Source organism: Topomyia yanbarensis, chromosome 3 (genome assembly GCF_030247195.1).
Source record: "Topomyia yanbarensis strain Yona2022 chromosome 3, ASM3024719v1, whole genome shotgun sequence".
NCBI lineage: Eukaryota > Metazoa > Arthropoda > Insecta > Diptera > Culicidae > Topomyia > Topomyia yanbarensis.
Genome location: NC_080672.1, coordinates 343,125,803 through 343,140,483, shown reverse-complemented (window position 1 = coordinate 343,140,483; position 14,681 = coordinate 343,125,803). Strand labels below are relative to the sequence as shown.

Genomic DNA, 14,681 nt, shown 5'->3' with positions numbered 1-14,681 from the left:
AAAGTTGATACGCGACAAAGTACAATGGCAGCAAAGTAGAATCGTGAAAAAATTAAGTAAAAAAATGATATAGTGCAATATTGAAATCATCTCAGAACTGGAGACTATAGTCTTCAGTAAAAACATGCTACTTTACGTTCTAGCTTACTCCTCTGTTCCCATATGTTTCAATTTCCATTGCACCCTCCCTTTTACCACATAGTTTATTGATGATCCTTTTACAGTAACAAAATTCTAAAATGTAGCAGAACACAATGCTCTGCTATACCTTTAAGTTAAACGATTAAATCAATTAATCAATTATCTCATTGTATGATCGCAACAAGCAACTATGTGAAAAACAATCTATTTGCTATTAATCAATCAACTGAAAAAATTACATTATTGGGTTGACCGATCCAGCAACCCATATTGAGGACTGTGATGAGGAAACCTACGGTCGCCAAAGGAAATATTCAGCTCTTTAACCCTTTATAAGGCAGTGGCAACTATATTGCCACCTTTTCGTTACGTTCATGATGCAGAAATATGAAGTGAGAAGTGTTCCAAGCTTATGAAATCTACTTGTTAGGAGTCTGACAACTATTCTTATTATTTTTATTGAAATACAGTGACACTTTGTCTAATTGGTGAAGAGTTTTTTTGAAAAAAATATGGCGATTTCCTTTTGGACAATAAATTAGCTCAATTTTGAAAAAAATACTCTAGACCCTATAAGTTGGTGATGCAAATTTGTAAAAACAACTGTTTGTAATCCGAAAATTTGGTTAATGAGCGGTAAAAATTGCAAAGTAAAAAATAAAATGAATGAATAAACGTCTGTAATCTGTGGTCTCATTTTGCAACGTTTTCTAACGGGCGGTAGCAAGTATATTTTCAAAACAGTTTAAAGTTTCAGTTAAATGTAAATACATTCTAAGCTAAGTGAAAGAACCGTGTTTCTATTAATATAACATTCAATAATAGTTGAAAACTCTGGGCCTTTTAAAGGGTTAAGTCAGACCGGACTAAGTCGCAAAATCGCAAAAAAAGAAATAATGATAGCATTGGATAAACGATTTTTTCAGCTATATTCGACTCTTGCCTGATTTGAAATAAATTATAATAAACAAGAATTATGGCAAAAACTAATTTAGAGTTATAACGTAAATAATGCTCCGATTCAAACTTTAAATTCGTTTTTCTCGAAATCAATACAATGTCACTTAGTCCGGTCTGACATAACACCGACCAATTTATAATAAATTTAAATTCGATGGAGACGCGTGGTCGATGAATAATTAAATAAAATGATTATTTTCGGAAAAAATGGGCACAAGTAACTTAACTGTGATGTTTTATATATGGAAAATTTTCCAAAAAATCGAGCTGCGTTGTTGAAAGTAATTTGTGATTTGTAATTTTATTGAGCACGATAACCTGTTAGTACAGACTTTGAATCAGGTCAAGGAAGTAACATATAATGTTCCTAAAAAAAATTTATAACTATTTATAGTTGCATTTTTGCGAAAAACGCATTTCCTTAATGAGTTTTTCCCAAAATATCCAGCAGGCATATAAAAATCATAGAAACTTTAATGTACTTAAAAAAATTACCACGGCGCACTGAACAGATTGACATTAAAAAGCGAGGATGTAAAAAGTACAAATTCGATCAAATTGAAAGAAGTTAGACGGAAAAAGGTAAAAAAGCTAAATCGACAAGGAAAGCAGTTAACAACGCCCGTTGTAAACAGTAAAAATTGAAAAACAAAATCGCAGGTAAAATAAAAGAGTGGACCCGGAAAATTGAAACGATGTAATAAAATGTGCCAACTTAAAAAGGTGAAAAATGAAATCATGAAAAATTCTTGTATATAGTATATAGTTTCCCACATCAACTCAGCACGGAAAAAAATTGTTGCCAAAATCGTGAATAAAGTGCCATGAATTTTGGAACAATCACGCTTTTACGTTACGAAAACAGAACCATGAACAAACATCATGTGTTTCATAATTATGTTCAATTTCCCTTCAGTAACGCTCGCATAACGCTTTTATTATTGGAAACATTTGTTTTTGTTTTGTGAGCTTCAGTCACGGTTTCCGCCATGCCGCTACCAAATCGATTTTCTGTATGTGAACTAGTTCATAACTTTATAAAAATTAATCATAAAACCAAAGGAAAACTCATGATGTTGTTCATAGATTTAGGAACATTAGTTCACAAAATCAAAACATTCTGGATATTTTCTCGTGAACTAGTTCACGAAACTCGGAATTTTATTCATGAATCCCTTCAATCCTCGTGAAATAATTCATTATTCCTAATATATTAGTCACGATCCAATATCCTTGCTCGTGAAATTGTTCACAAAATCATGCAATATTTTTCATGTATTCGTGAACTGGTTCATAATTCCTAGTATAATAGTCACGACGAACCATGCGTGCCCGTGAAATAAATCACAAAATTATAAAATATTTTTCTTGTATACGTGAACTTGCTCATGAATCCTAGTATAATAGTCACGACTTACCATTCATGCTCTTGAAATGGTTAACAAAATCATCAAAAATTGCTCATGTATTCGTGAACTGTTTCATGATACCTAACATAATAGTCACGACTTACCATTCGTGATCGTGAAATAGTTCACGAAATCATAAAATATTATTCATGGATTCGTGAACTAGTTCATGATTCATAATACATGATTTACGATATATTTTGTGTGCTTGTAATATTTAAAATATATTTCATATCATTTTCAATTTCATGCGACATGGTAATTAAATGAATGGTAATGAAATTTGGGGTAATATTCGTGGCATCTTTTTTGTTCCATGCACTTTTTCATGAATGGTTCAGCTGCTAGCGGCCATTAATAGGTACGAGCAGTAGATATAAGAAAACTGTTTGGCCCTCGAACATCGCTATGCATTTGATAAGGTTCAGTGTGATGTCTTGACAGAAAACAAAAACTGCGTTGAGCCCCACAAATCGAGTTGGTATTATAGTTCACAAAATAAAACTGCTGATTCTTGAACATGAGACACATTACGCCACCTGTCAAATTGCAAGCTCTATAATAAAATATCAGGATAACGTGAACAGAAATTACGTAAATCGTGACTAATATCATGAAATCATGAACATAAACCAGACTATTCGTGACAAAAATGTCAAAAATCGTAACCAAGATCCTGAAATCAAGAACATAAATAAACATAAATCTCTACTCGTGACTAAAATATCACGACAACGTAAATAGAAATCACAAAAATCATGACAAAGCTCTATAAATCATGAACATAAATCTCATTACTCGTGATTAAAATATCAAAAATCGTGACTAAGATCCTGAGATCATGAACATGAATCACTCTACTCATGACTAAAATATGACGATAACTTGAATATAAATTACGAAATGCGCGACTATGTTCCTGAAATCATGAACGTAAATCCCGCCAGTCTGACAGGAAAATCTGATAGTAAACTCATGAATAAAATAGCACAGGGGGTGGGCGTAGCGTAGTTGGTAAATCGATTGCCTTGTACGCAGCGCACCTGGGTTCGAGTCCCGACCCCGCACATAGGGTTAAAAAAAATTCATAAGAGATTTTTCTAACCCGAAAAGGAGATTGACCTTAAGGTTAAAACCTCTATAATCGATATAAAAAATAGCACGGTAACGTGATGAAGATCACAAAAATCGCGAATAAACTCCTGAAATCATGAACATCTTTTGACTGTCGTCTGTGTGTTCCCAAATTATGAACAAGAATCATAACAAAAACTAAACATGTCTAGGAAACAACGACAGTAACCCAACTGAACATTCGAATGTAACGCCATGTATATATTCGAGGTGAACTAGTTTTTTAGAAACACAAATAGTTTCATGAATACTTATTCACAATTTCAGGAAATTTGGTCACGATTTTCGTAAATAGTTCAGTTCATGAAATCATGATCCTTTGTTCATGAATTTAGGAACAGATTTTTTTCCGTGGGGGTATATTACATCTTAATTCAGCAAGATTTCTACTATTTAGGATAGTATACTAATGTTTCAGTCACAAGGAAGTCAAAACTTTGCAGAATGCAACGATTCCGGATGAGCATTTTCAAGTGATCTTACGATGGACTCGTCATGTGCTAATATTTAAAAATTCAGAAACAACGGTTTTCAATAAACCGAAGTTTACAGATTTTTAAATCCAAGTACCTCTGCCACTATTCCAAATTATTGACTGATTAATATATTTAAAATGTAAATGTAAACTAAAAGTAATGAAACTAGCTCCGGTTCGGTTAAAAGTTTGTGAATACTATTCAACGGGTGTCCTATAACAGTCAAATTATAATTTTTGTATGCGGAAAAAATTTAACTATCGCTACGATTTAGTCATTCAGACACCATTACTCTTTCAAAAGCACAAGATTTGTAAATTTTAGGAACATCTATTGGCCTTTCTTATCGCTGAGAAAATCATGTTTAGGGATATACCGTGTATATGATATGCAATGTCCAACTCGTCTACATCGTTCTGCTATTTAGTATTGGCCATTCAAATTGAACGGAAAAGAAGGAAATTGCTGATGCTGCATTATTGTGAATCCTCAACAATCATCCATCCGAGCATGGTCATTCTGCAGAGCTATCGGCATTATTCCAATCACCCGCCCAATCAATCGAACGCTTTTTCTGCTTTCTTCACGCGTGGTTGCATGCTGGATTACATAAATCGTCCAGCTTGTTTGTTCCGCTCAGAAGGACTAGCAGGTTGCCAACGGAAACTGGAAGAAGTAAAGTTTTCTACAAATTCGAGTTTTTTTTTCTTGGCTGGATCTGCTGCATTCTATACTGCTGCTATGTTTAAAGGGGTGGAAAGGAAGATATGCGGCTATGTTAGATTAAAATTGGCTACATTTTAACTAAACTAAACTTGCACAGTGACTTACCAGTTTCCTTTCGTACCGCTGGAAAAATCGTTTCTCATACTCGCGAAAATAGATGGTGCAAAGTTGTTCGATATCCATCAGGTCCTTCGATAGGAGAAATCTTGTTTTGGGATGAAAAGAAGAGCAAAAAAGCGAGCGTTTAAATTGCAATATTTTTTTAAAGTTGGTTTGCTGACAAATTATTTCCGACTCGATGGATATCTGTGTCGAAAAAATCGAAAATTTTCCTGTATCAAGTGGCTCTTGCATTAGAACCAAAACAAATGTACCAAGGGATTAGGGTTCCTACTAAATCGGGAACTAATTTTTGTAAACGTTAGAATAAGGCTAGCTGGTATTTTAGATTTTAATTTTAATGTTTATATGTATAAGTAGAGATATTAAGATCAAAATCCATACAAAAACGTTTTTAAATTTTGAAGCAAGATATTAGGGAGACTCTATTCTTCGAATAAATGGTGGTTTCGGTCTAATGCGCAATTCTGTGGTGAACAATTCCCCTAACCCAACAACGTAATCGATTCGACGGTGCTAAAAAACGTCGTCAACTTGTACAAATGTACATATTGGAATATACGAACCATTAGCAAGCAATCCAACAAAAGATTTCCTTGACAACTACCAGAGGGAATACCATATTTCACTTATTGCCGTTATAAGCATATTTGTCCCATGTTCTATGGGATTTCCTATATACATGGGACAATTACACTTAGAGCGGCAGCTTAGAAAGGGCTACATATAGATATATTGCAAAAATGCCTTTCTTGACAACATTGGATGCTTTTATGGCATGCAAAGATTTCTCTGGTAGTTGTGGGTGACAATTATAAATAGTCTTCATGAAAAAATTCGTTCACATGTAAGTAATATGTCTTTTTGGTACTAGCGTCAAATGCATTCCCATTTTGATAACACTATGTCTCATAAATCATTTCCATCGTTAATGTTGTTGCACATGAGAAGCAAATGAGAATCTGAGCCACGGAATAGCTTATCATTTATCACCATTTTCCAGACCACATTCCCACTGTTGCTCTGTATCGCATCTGCATTTCAAAACCGGAAGCGGAACGCGAAAAACACAATCGCTTACGACTGCAATATCAAACATACCTGGTTTCGTTGTCCTGCCCCTTTGCCGTGGCGCTAACCCGCGGAAGCATCCGAACAAACGGCAGATCCTGTTTGGCCTTTGCCTCAGGGCAACGCGTCGGCAGTATCTTCGTTGCCAGCGCCCCGATAGAGTCCTTATCTCGGCGTGCCGGAACCATGGCTTTCCACTTTTTGTAGCACAGCAGCAGTCGCACAAAGTCCATCAGGCTGAGCGGGTGGGCCGTTCGTCGAGCCTGGCTGGTGAGAATCTGTTCGAAAACCGGATACATCAGAGCGACGGCACTGCTGCCAGCTAGCAGATCCGTCTTCAGTAGGGTTAGCGTGACGAACTCACTGTCACCGTCGAAAATGATGTACAAGTTGCTTACGATCTGATTGCTCTCGGTCAGTAGAACTGCGGGATTGCGCTCCCCGGCCAGTACCGAGCATTTGTGGCGGATGTAATCAACCAGAACATCCATCACTGTCAGCCGATATCTTCGGGTTCCAGACGGAAGCTGCAAATGGAAGGAAAAAGCCAAGTTAAAAAAAAAATTAATAAACCGAGATACATGCATTAAAGCTTTTCCCAGGATTATGAGAGATAACAAGTTCAAATGGAATGGTAGATGAGTTCTTGGCTTTTGAGGTTGCATACGTGGAACAACAATAGTGAACCTCCTAACGATGCAGTTGAGACTTTCATCGACGATTATGTAGGCCGAGTTTGCTCATCACAACTTTGTTGTTTTTTTCTGATTTATGAATATGTAAATTGAGCAAAAATAATTGTTTCCTCGAAATAATTGTTTATTTCGTCATTCGGTTTCTAGCGATCCGCTGTGACAGAGAGTATACCGGCTTACACCTTTAAAAAGTGATTTCATGCTTTTTCTTGAACGTTAAGAACAATCCTAAAACAACAGCTAGCGGAACGAATCAACGGGTAACAATGTAAAATTATAAGCTTGTGCAAGTGAAGTTTAATAATACGGTTGAAGTTTTCCTTCCCCATGTCGGTTTGAAGAGGAAACCGAAAGCTCTCTAATTCCATTAAGACAAAGGGAATGCTGAATGCAACGCGCTAGGATGTTTATCGTGTGAGATGTGTCTCATTGATTCAGTTATCATAATAAAAGCTACATCCCACCTTCGCCTGTCTGTACAAACAATTAGGTATGTTGCGCGGTGGAAGGCATCAGAACGTATTAAAACCAACACTGTAACGATGCTCAGCTGAGTTTTGATGCAGCAAACTATAATTAGTTTTGATCATTGGATCCCATAGTTTTCTGCTCCTGGTATAGTTTTTTTATTGTATTCATTTATTAAGAGTTCGTCGTAACTACCAGCGCAACCACGCAGGAATTATCGCATCCGCACACAGGCCCATTGCCAGAGTTTTGTTTCGGGAGTAGTGTATTTTTTTTTTTTGCATAATTGTATTAATTCTGATAGTTAATAATGTTATTAATTTAAGTTATTAATGAAAACAGTTCCAAAACTAAGACAGTAGACACTAAAAATCCTAAAAATATGTTATCTGGATATAGCACAGGAAATAGCATATTGACGAATTATCAGTGGTGTAGCCAGGGGGGGGGGCTTGGTGGTTGAAACTCACCCCAATAAAATGGATTGGAAAAAAATTAATTGACGCTGACTAATTTAATTAAAAATTGTACAAAATATTTTTGGAGGAATATTGTCTGATCACTACACTGAGAACATATTGATTAAAGCATCATGATAAACGGCCCCTCCTTGCAGCGATCGTATCCTTCGATGGCTAAGTCATCAAATGAGGTCACTGATTCGATCACTGTCCTACAGTGGAATTGCAGAAGTATCCTCCCGAAAATCGATTCCTTCAAATTTTTACTAAACAGTTTAAAATGTGATGTTTTCGCATTATGTGAAACTTGGTTAACTTCCGATATAAATATCAACTTCCACGACTTTAATATAATTCGCCTGGGTCGAGAAAACCCTTACAGAGGAGTACTTTTGGGGATTAAAAAGCGCTATTCTTTCAACCGAATTAACCTCCCTTCAACACCGGGCATTGAAATTGTCGCTTGTCAAGTTCTAATCAAAGGCAAAGACCTTTGCATTGCTTCCATCTACATTCCTCCTAGAGCCTCGGTAAGGCACCGAACACTTTGTAATATCACGGAATCCCTACCGGCACCGCAGTTAGTTCTGGAAGACTTTAACTCGCACGGCACGGTATGGGGATGTCTTCGCGATGATAATAGATCAACATTAATCCAAGATCTTTGCGACAATTTCAACATGACCATCTTAAACACGGGAGAAATGACGCGGATTCCTACACCACCAGCACGCGCAAGTGCGTTGGTTTTATCGCTATGCTCGACATCGCTACAGTTAGATTGCATGTGGGATCACCTTCCAAAACATTGTTATTGGCGCCGGTTCGTCGACGAGTTAACGAGAGAAACAGCGATGAGCACTCTTTTGGGGTACGGCTCGGCGTATGCGTAACCGAAACAGTACCAACGAGAACGTGGAATATTTAAACCGTTGGATATTCGCTTTTGCCAAGAAGATCTGTCCGGACTCCGGCCCGGTACAGAAAACGTACCGCGCCGCGTCTCCTCACGATACCGCGAACGAAACATCGTTTTCGATGGTAGAGTTCTCACTTACTCTCTTGTCATGCAACAATAACGCCCCAGGGTTAGACAGAATCAAATTCAACTTGCTGAACAATCTGCCTGACACTGCAAAAAGGCGCTTGTTGAACTTATTTAACAAGTTCCTTGAGGGTAACATTGTCCCTCAAGGCTGGAGGCAAGTGAAGGTCATCGCCATCCATAAACCAGAAAAACCAGCCACAACTCGTATCGACGCAATTGCAATGCTGTCCTGTATTCGGAAGTTGTTCGAGATAGTGATCCTGTTTCGGCATGACAATTTGGTCGAAGCAAATGGCTTACTGTCAGATACACAATATGGCTTCCGCAAAGGCAAAGGGACCTGCCTTGGGTTGTATGCACTCGACCCATACGATGAATCTCGAAGTACTGGCGGGCATTCTTCCGCTAAAAAATCGATTTTGGGAACTCTCATATCGATTGCTCATCCGATGCGACATTCTGAACCCGTTGGTGATTGAAAACTTCGAGAGGCTCGTCGAGCTTAATTCTCAAACCCGATTTATGTCCTTGTACTTCGACTACATGGCACAGAGCATTAATCCTTCTTCGTATACTCCCAACCGTGTTCGTTTCCTAAATACTTCTGATTCTACTGTATTCTTTGACACATCCATGAAGGAAGAGATTCGTGGAATCCCGGACCATATACGCCCGCAAGTGATCCCCAATATATTTTATAATAAATTCCGAGAAGTCGACTGTGACAAAATGTTTTACACTGACGGATCAAATCTCGATGGGTCCACTGGCTTTGATATCTTCAACAATACTATCACCGCTTCATTCAAGCTCAATGATCCCGCTTCAGTTTACGTCGCAGAGCTAGCTGCAATTCAGTACACCCTTGTGATCATCGACACTCTGTCCACAGATCACTACTTCATCATTTCGGACAGCCTCAGCTCTATCGAGGCTCTTCGTGCGATGAAGCCCAAAAAGCAATTCCCATATTTCCTGGGGAAGATACGATAGTCCTTGTGTACGTTATCTGAAAAATCTTATCAAATTACCTTTGTTTATGTCCCCTCTCATTGCTCTATCCCAGGCAATGAAAAGGCCTACTCATTAGCAAAGGTGGGCGCATTAGATGGTGACATATACGAAAGACCAATCTGTTTCAACGGATTTTTTAGTATTTGTCATCAAAGGACACTCAACAGTTGGCAAACCTCGTAGAGCAATGGTGAACTTGGACGATGGCTACATTCCATTATCCCAAAGGTATCAACGAAGCCTTGGTTCAGGGGGATGGATGTGGGTCGGAATTTTATTCGTGTAATGTCCCGACTAATGTCCAACCACTACACCTTGGATGCGCATTTTCGGCGTATTGGGCTTGCGGAGAGTAGTCTGTGCGCTTGTGACGAGGGCTATCACGACATCGAGCACGTTGTCTGGGCTATTTGGACGCCAGGTCTCAGTTAAAGGACACCTTTCGGGCCCGAGGAAGACCACCCAATGTCCCAGTCCTAGATATGCTGGCTAATCGTGATCTTCTCTGTATGTCCCTTATTTATACTTTCATAAAAACGATAAATATCCCAATTTAGCCCCTCGCTTTTATTTCTCGTTTTTAGAAATTTCCTCTTGCCTTGTGGAACCGATCAGCTCCAGAGTGCCACTATGTAATCGCCGTCGCTCTTACCACTACGCTTGCATAGAAGGTCTCGAAGATCCGATGACTTTTGAAGGAGTCTCCGCGGGTCCGAAGAAAACCTTCCGCCAATCCGGTACTCGACGACTTACTAGACATAGGCGCTAATTTGTTTCGCTGATCTCCCATTTGCCTGAAAGTTTCAAGTTTTGCTCTTCTTTCCCTGTCACCATCTACGCCTTCTCTCGCCTGTCTTTGATACAACTGCTGCTGCACTGATATGGAAATAAGTCCCCCCTGAATATCTTCTTCGTTAAGAAAATCAAATTTGTATTCTGTATTCCTAGTTTTAAGATAGCTGTAATTTTTACTCTTTATTGAAACTATTGTCCCCCATCTTGTAAATAAAATTGTATTCCTAGTTTTAAGATATCTGTGAAATTTCTCATAAATATTTTCCCCCCTTTGGTATACCAAACTATATTGTTAGTTTTAAGATAACTGTAAAATATTTCGCAAAATACTATTTTTCCCCCCTCTTGTATATCAAACTGAGTCCCGTGCTTTAAAATTTTTCATAAAAATTTTTTTGCCCTCTCTTGTATATAAAATCTTATTTCTAGTCTTAAGATAGCTGTAATTTTTTTTCTCTTTTATAAAAAAATATTTCAACATTGTAACCTCCTAGTTTTAAGATATCCAAAATGTTAAAACAAAAGAATTCGGCACCGCCAAGCTAACGCATTTGTGCCTATCAAATAAACGAAATTAATAAACAAAAGCATCATGATGGCTTTTGGAAAATCGTGGGAAGGGGATCTTGTAACTTATCTCTTACACTTATAATTACATCAATATAAAATAATAATTATAATTCTATCAATATATATATATATATATATATATATATATATATATATATATATATATATATATATATATATATATATATATATATATATATATATATATATATATATATATATATATATATATATATATATATATATATATATATATATATATATATATATATATATATATATATATATATATATATATATATATATATATATATATATATATATATATAGTAAAAAAACAGCCTGAATTATTATGAGCTCTTTTTTGAAGAGGTGTTCCAAAATATGGATTAGGGACAATTTTTCGAATGGGAAAGTAAGTTTGAATAGGATAATTGTCTATAAAACATAAACTTGCTCACCGAAAACTTGCATACCTTTCAACATTTGCTGAAAATGTATTTTTTGAGATCGCGTAGCGTTTTTAATAAAAAAAAATCAATATATTTCAAGTTGGTGGCTATTAATGGTGTATATTTGAGTGCTAAATTGAATGGCGTTATAAAATTTCGTGCACTAGGTGCTAGGACTCGTTTTTAAGTTGTGAGCTTGAATAGTGAAGGAAAGTAACAGTAAATGCTCGATAACGGTGACATTCATTCGAAACTTTTAAATCTCGATGTTAAGTATTATTGAAGAATTTTTCGGAGTAGGCTGTGTTCGAGAACGGACGCATTGTTTCGTTTGACGCGTAATTTTCCATTCCCAAGAACTTGTATATTTAGTGGTAACAAAAGAACAAGTAGTAGCAAAATATTATTCCGGATATGGGTGTTCACTCCACACTCGTCAATATTGGTCCATTTTTGGAGTTAGTTTGCAAAAACAACGCTTTTGACGCCACTGAACGACCCCAGTTGTGGCTGCAACATACATCGCGGCTAGTGGATTAGCTCCAGCAGATTCCAACTGCAAGACTGACTCGTCATCAGAAGCGAAACATCAATCCACAACCAACGCCGACAGGGTCACAAGGCAGTGTGATTTATCTGCAATAACCGGTGAGATCGTTCTGATTATATTGTTTCTACCTACAAATAGTTATGTCATTTTTTCCATAGTGGCAGGCAATTTTATTCCTTCTAAGTTTTTTCCCCTTTTTTTATTTCGACTATCTTAGTCACATTTTCTTTTTTGCATTTTAACGGCGTTCAATTGGCTAGAGATTGCTGGGTGGGGGGGGGGGGGGGGTTTATGAAGGTTGGAGCCGCGGTACTCGGGGGAGAGCAGGGATGTGAGGTGGACGGATCGGAGGACTAGGGGTGGCAGGGTCATTGGAGCGGGCTTAGTGTCGTACGGGCTTAGTCTTTGTCTTCTGCTAATGAGGATCGAGCTTGGGCGGCATAGCTACGAATCACCCGGGTTCATTGGCGTGTGTCCTGGTGGAGATGGACGTGTCCATCTTTACCATGTCGGTTGTCACGGTAAAGATGGTCTATCTCTGCCAGGACACATGCTGGTGAGCTAGGGTGATTCGTGGTTGTGCTGCCTAGGCTCGACCCTCATTGGTAGAGGACAGGGATTGGGCCCGTACGATGTTGGGCCTGTTCTAGTGGCCCTGCCGCTTCTGGTTTTCCGATCTGTTTGCTTCACATCCTTGCTCTCACTTGAGTGCTATGGCTCTGATTTTCATAACTTTCCCTACCCAGTGGTCTCTGGCTGGTTGAGTGTCGCTAAAATGTAAAAAAAATCCTTCTAAGTATTTCATTTTTTTACTATCTAAAGTATATCTCTAAGATTCGTTATATGCATTTAATCCATGATATTTATTTATTTCAATATTTGGGCAGGAAGGGTGTATCAGGGCATTATACGAACTGTGTCATGGATTTGGATACGTGGATCGCCTGTCTCTAGTGAAAAGATAATAATGTCTGCACTTACTTCCAAATTCTTCGGAATTATGTAGTTATTGTTAATATTCTTATCTGACTCGGCACGGTAAATTTGAGAGCGAGTAAAGGCGCTTTAACCTAGGCTTATTAGCCAGGGCAAGGTGTAAATACCTATGTCCCATCCCAAAGGACCAAAGGAGTGACATTAACCTTCTTAGCCAAGTCACTTCCAACGATTTATTATATTCCCTTTATACTGAAACGGTCGGTACGGTTGTCCTCGTTTCTTCCTCCTTTAAGATTCAAAACAATTCGTTAATTAAATTATCCATTAAATGAATAGTTTAATTGCCGTCCCATTTTGAAACATCTTCAAACCCAACTCTGCACAGTAGGCCTGGCCGTTTTAATATTTGCGACATATGAAAATATGCTTCAAATATTAATATTGACAAGAAAAACACTACAGACTAACTGCAGTATTTTCCAGGATGCTTTTCAATACTGGCTGTGTAAGGGTTAGAATAGAATAGAATAGAATAGAATAAGTATTATTGAAGAATTTTTCAACGTAAAACAGCACATCTTCTGATAAAATAATTTTGGCGGTGAATCCTCCTAGCAGTAATTATAAAGAATTTACTCTTCAAGCAAATTTTACTCGAGACTCAATGCCTCCAACAAAGTTTTCGAAAATGCCATTTAAAACAACTTTGCTGAAGACATGAATACTTCATCTATTCAGAGTATCGAAATATAGTAGACTAAAAAACCTTTAAGATAAGCTATGTATTCTGGTATTACTGCATTTGATAAATCTGGAGAAAATTTGGATTAGGACGTAAGTAACATCGGGAGAGTCTCTTTGTTTACTCACTGTACCACTTGGCACCAACTTTTCTGTACATATGGGTAGCCGACGGTTTTTACTAGAATGTTGAAACAGAAGACTTACGTCCTAATCTAAATTTTCTTCACGTTACTTGCGTCCTAATCTAAATTTTCCGCAGTTTATAAAAAATAGCATGCACATTGCATTCAAGGCATGAATCTCTGAAGCTTTCAAAAAAAAAAAATAAGCAATTTTCCTCAGCATCGCAATCCGGAATCCGGAAACTACAGAGACTAGGATTTCCAACTTGGCCGACTAATTGGTTGCAGTCCTATCTCTCTGATCGAACCGCATTTGTTTGTATAAATAACACGCGGTCAAGCATATTCAATGTACCCAGCGGCGTCCCGCAAGGCAGTCATCTAGGCCCTCTCATTTTTATCTCATTCATTAATGATCTCTGCAGTCGTATCAAGTCTGGAAAACTGATATTCGCTTATGATTAGTTTTCTGTACCATAGTTACGGTCTCGACATCTGCATGGTACAAGAGTGATGCTTAACGGCAAGGAAGTTAACGTTAAAAAATGCAACGTGATGAGTTTAGGACGTTTCCAAACTCTATGCCGTTATGAATATCGCAACGAATAGTGACTCGTGTTACTGGAGCTAAAGGTTTGTTGGATAAACTTTAGGATTTCAAGCATCCGGCAAAATACATAAAATATCATAAACCTAAAAAACATTTCCTTTTTTGTAGAAAAATATCCGCAATATTCCCTGCTAGTTGTAATTCTCTAATCCACTTATCAGGGCTATTTTTGATTA

At 37.5% G+C, this 14,681-nt stretch overlaps 1 protein-coding gene across 4 annotated transcripts in view; it reads right to left on the bottom strand.

The window, feature by feature from the left end:
- Positions 1 to 14,681, bottom strand: part of LOC131689118 (uncharacterized) — a 244,500-nt gene that overhangs the window by 82,857 nt on the left and 146,962 nt on the right. For all 4 annotated transcript variants that reach the window (XM_058973961.1, XM_058973960.1, XM_058973962.1 and 1 more), the window contains exons 4-5: positions 6,068 to 6,564; positions 4,952 to 5,051 (exon numbers count right to left, since the gene is read on the bottom strand). In XM_058973961.1, coding sequence (XP_058829944.1) covers positions 4,952 to 5,051; positions 6,068 to 6,564 — 597 coding nt within the window. The remainder of the gene's footprint in view (positions 1 to 4,951; positions 5,052 to 6,067; positions 6,565 to 14,681) is intronic.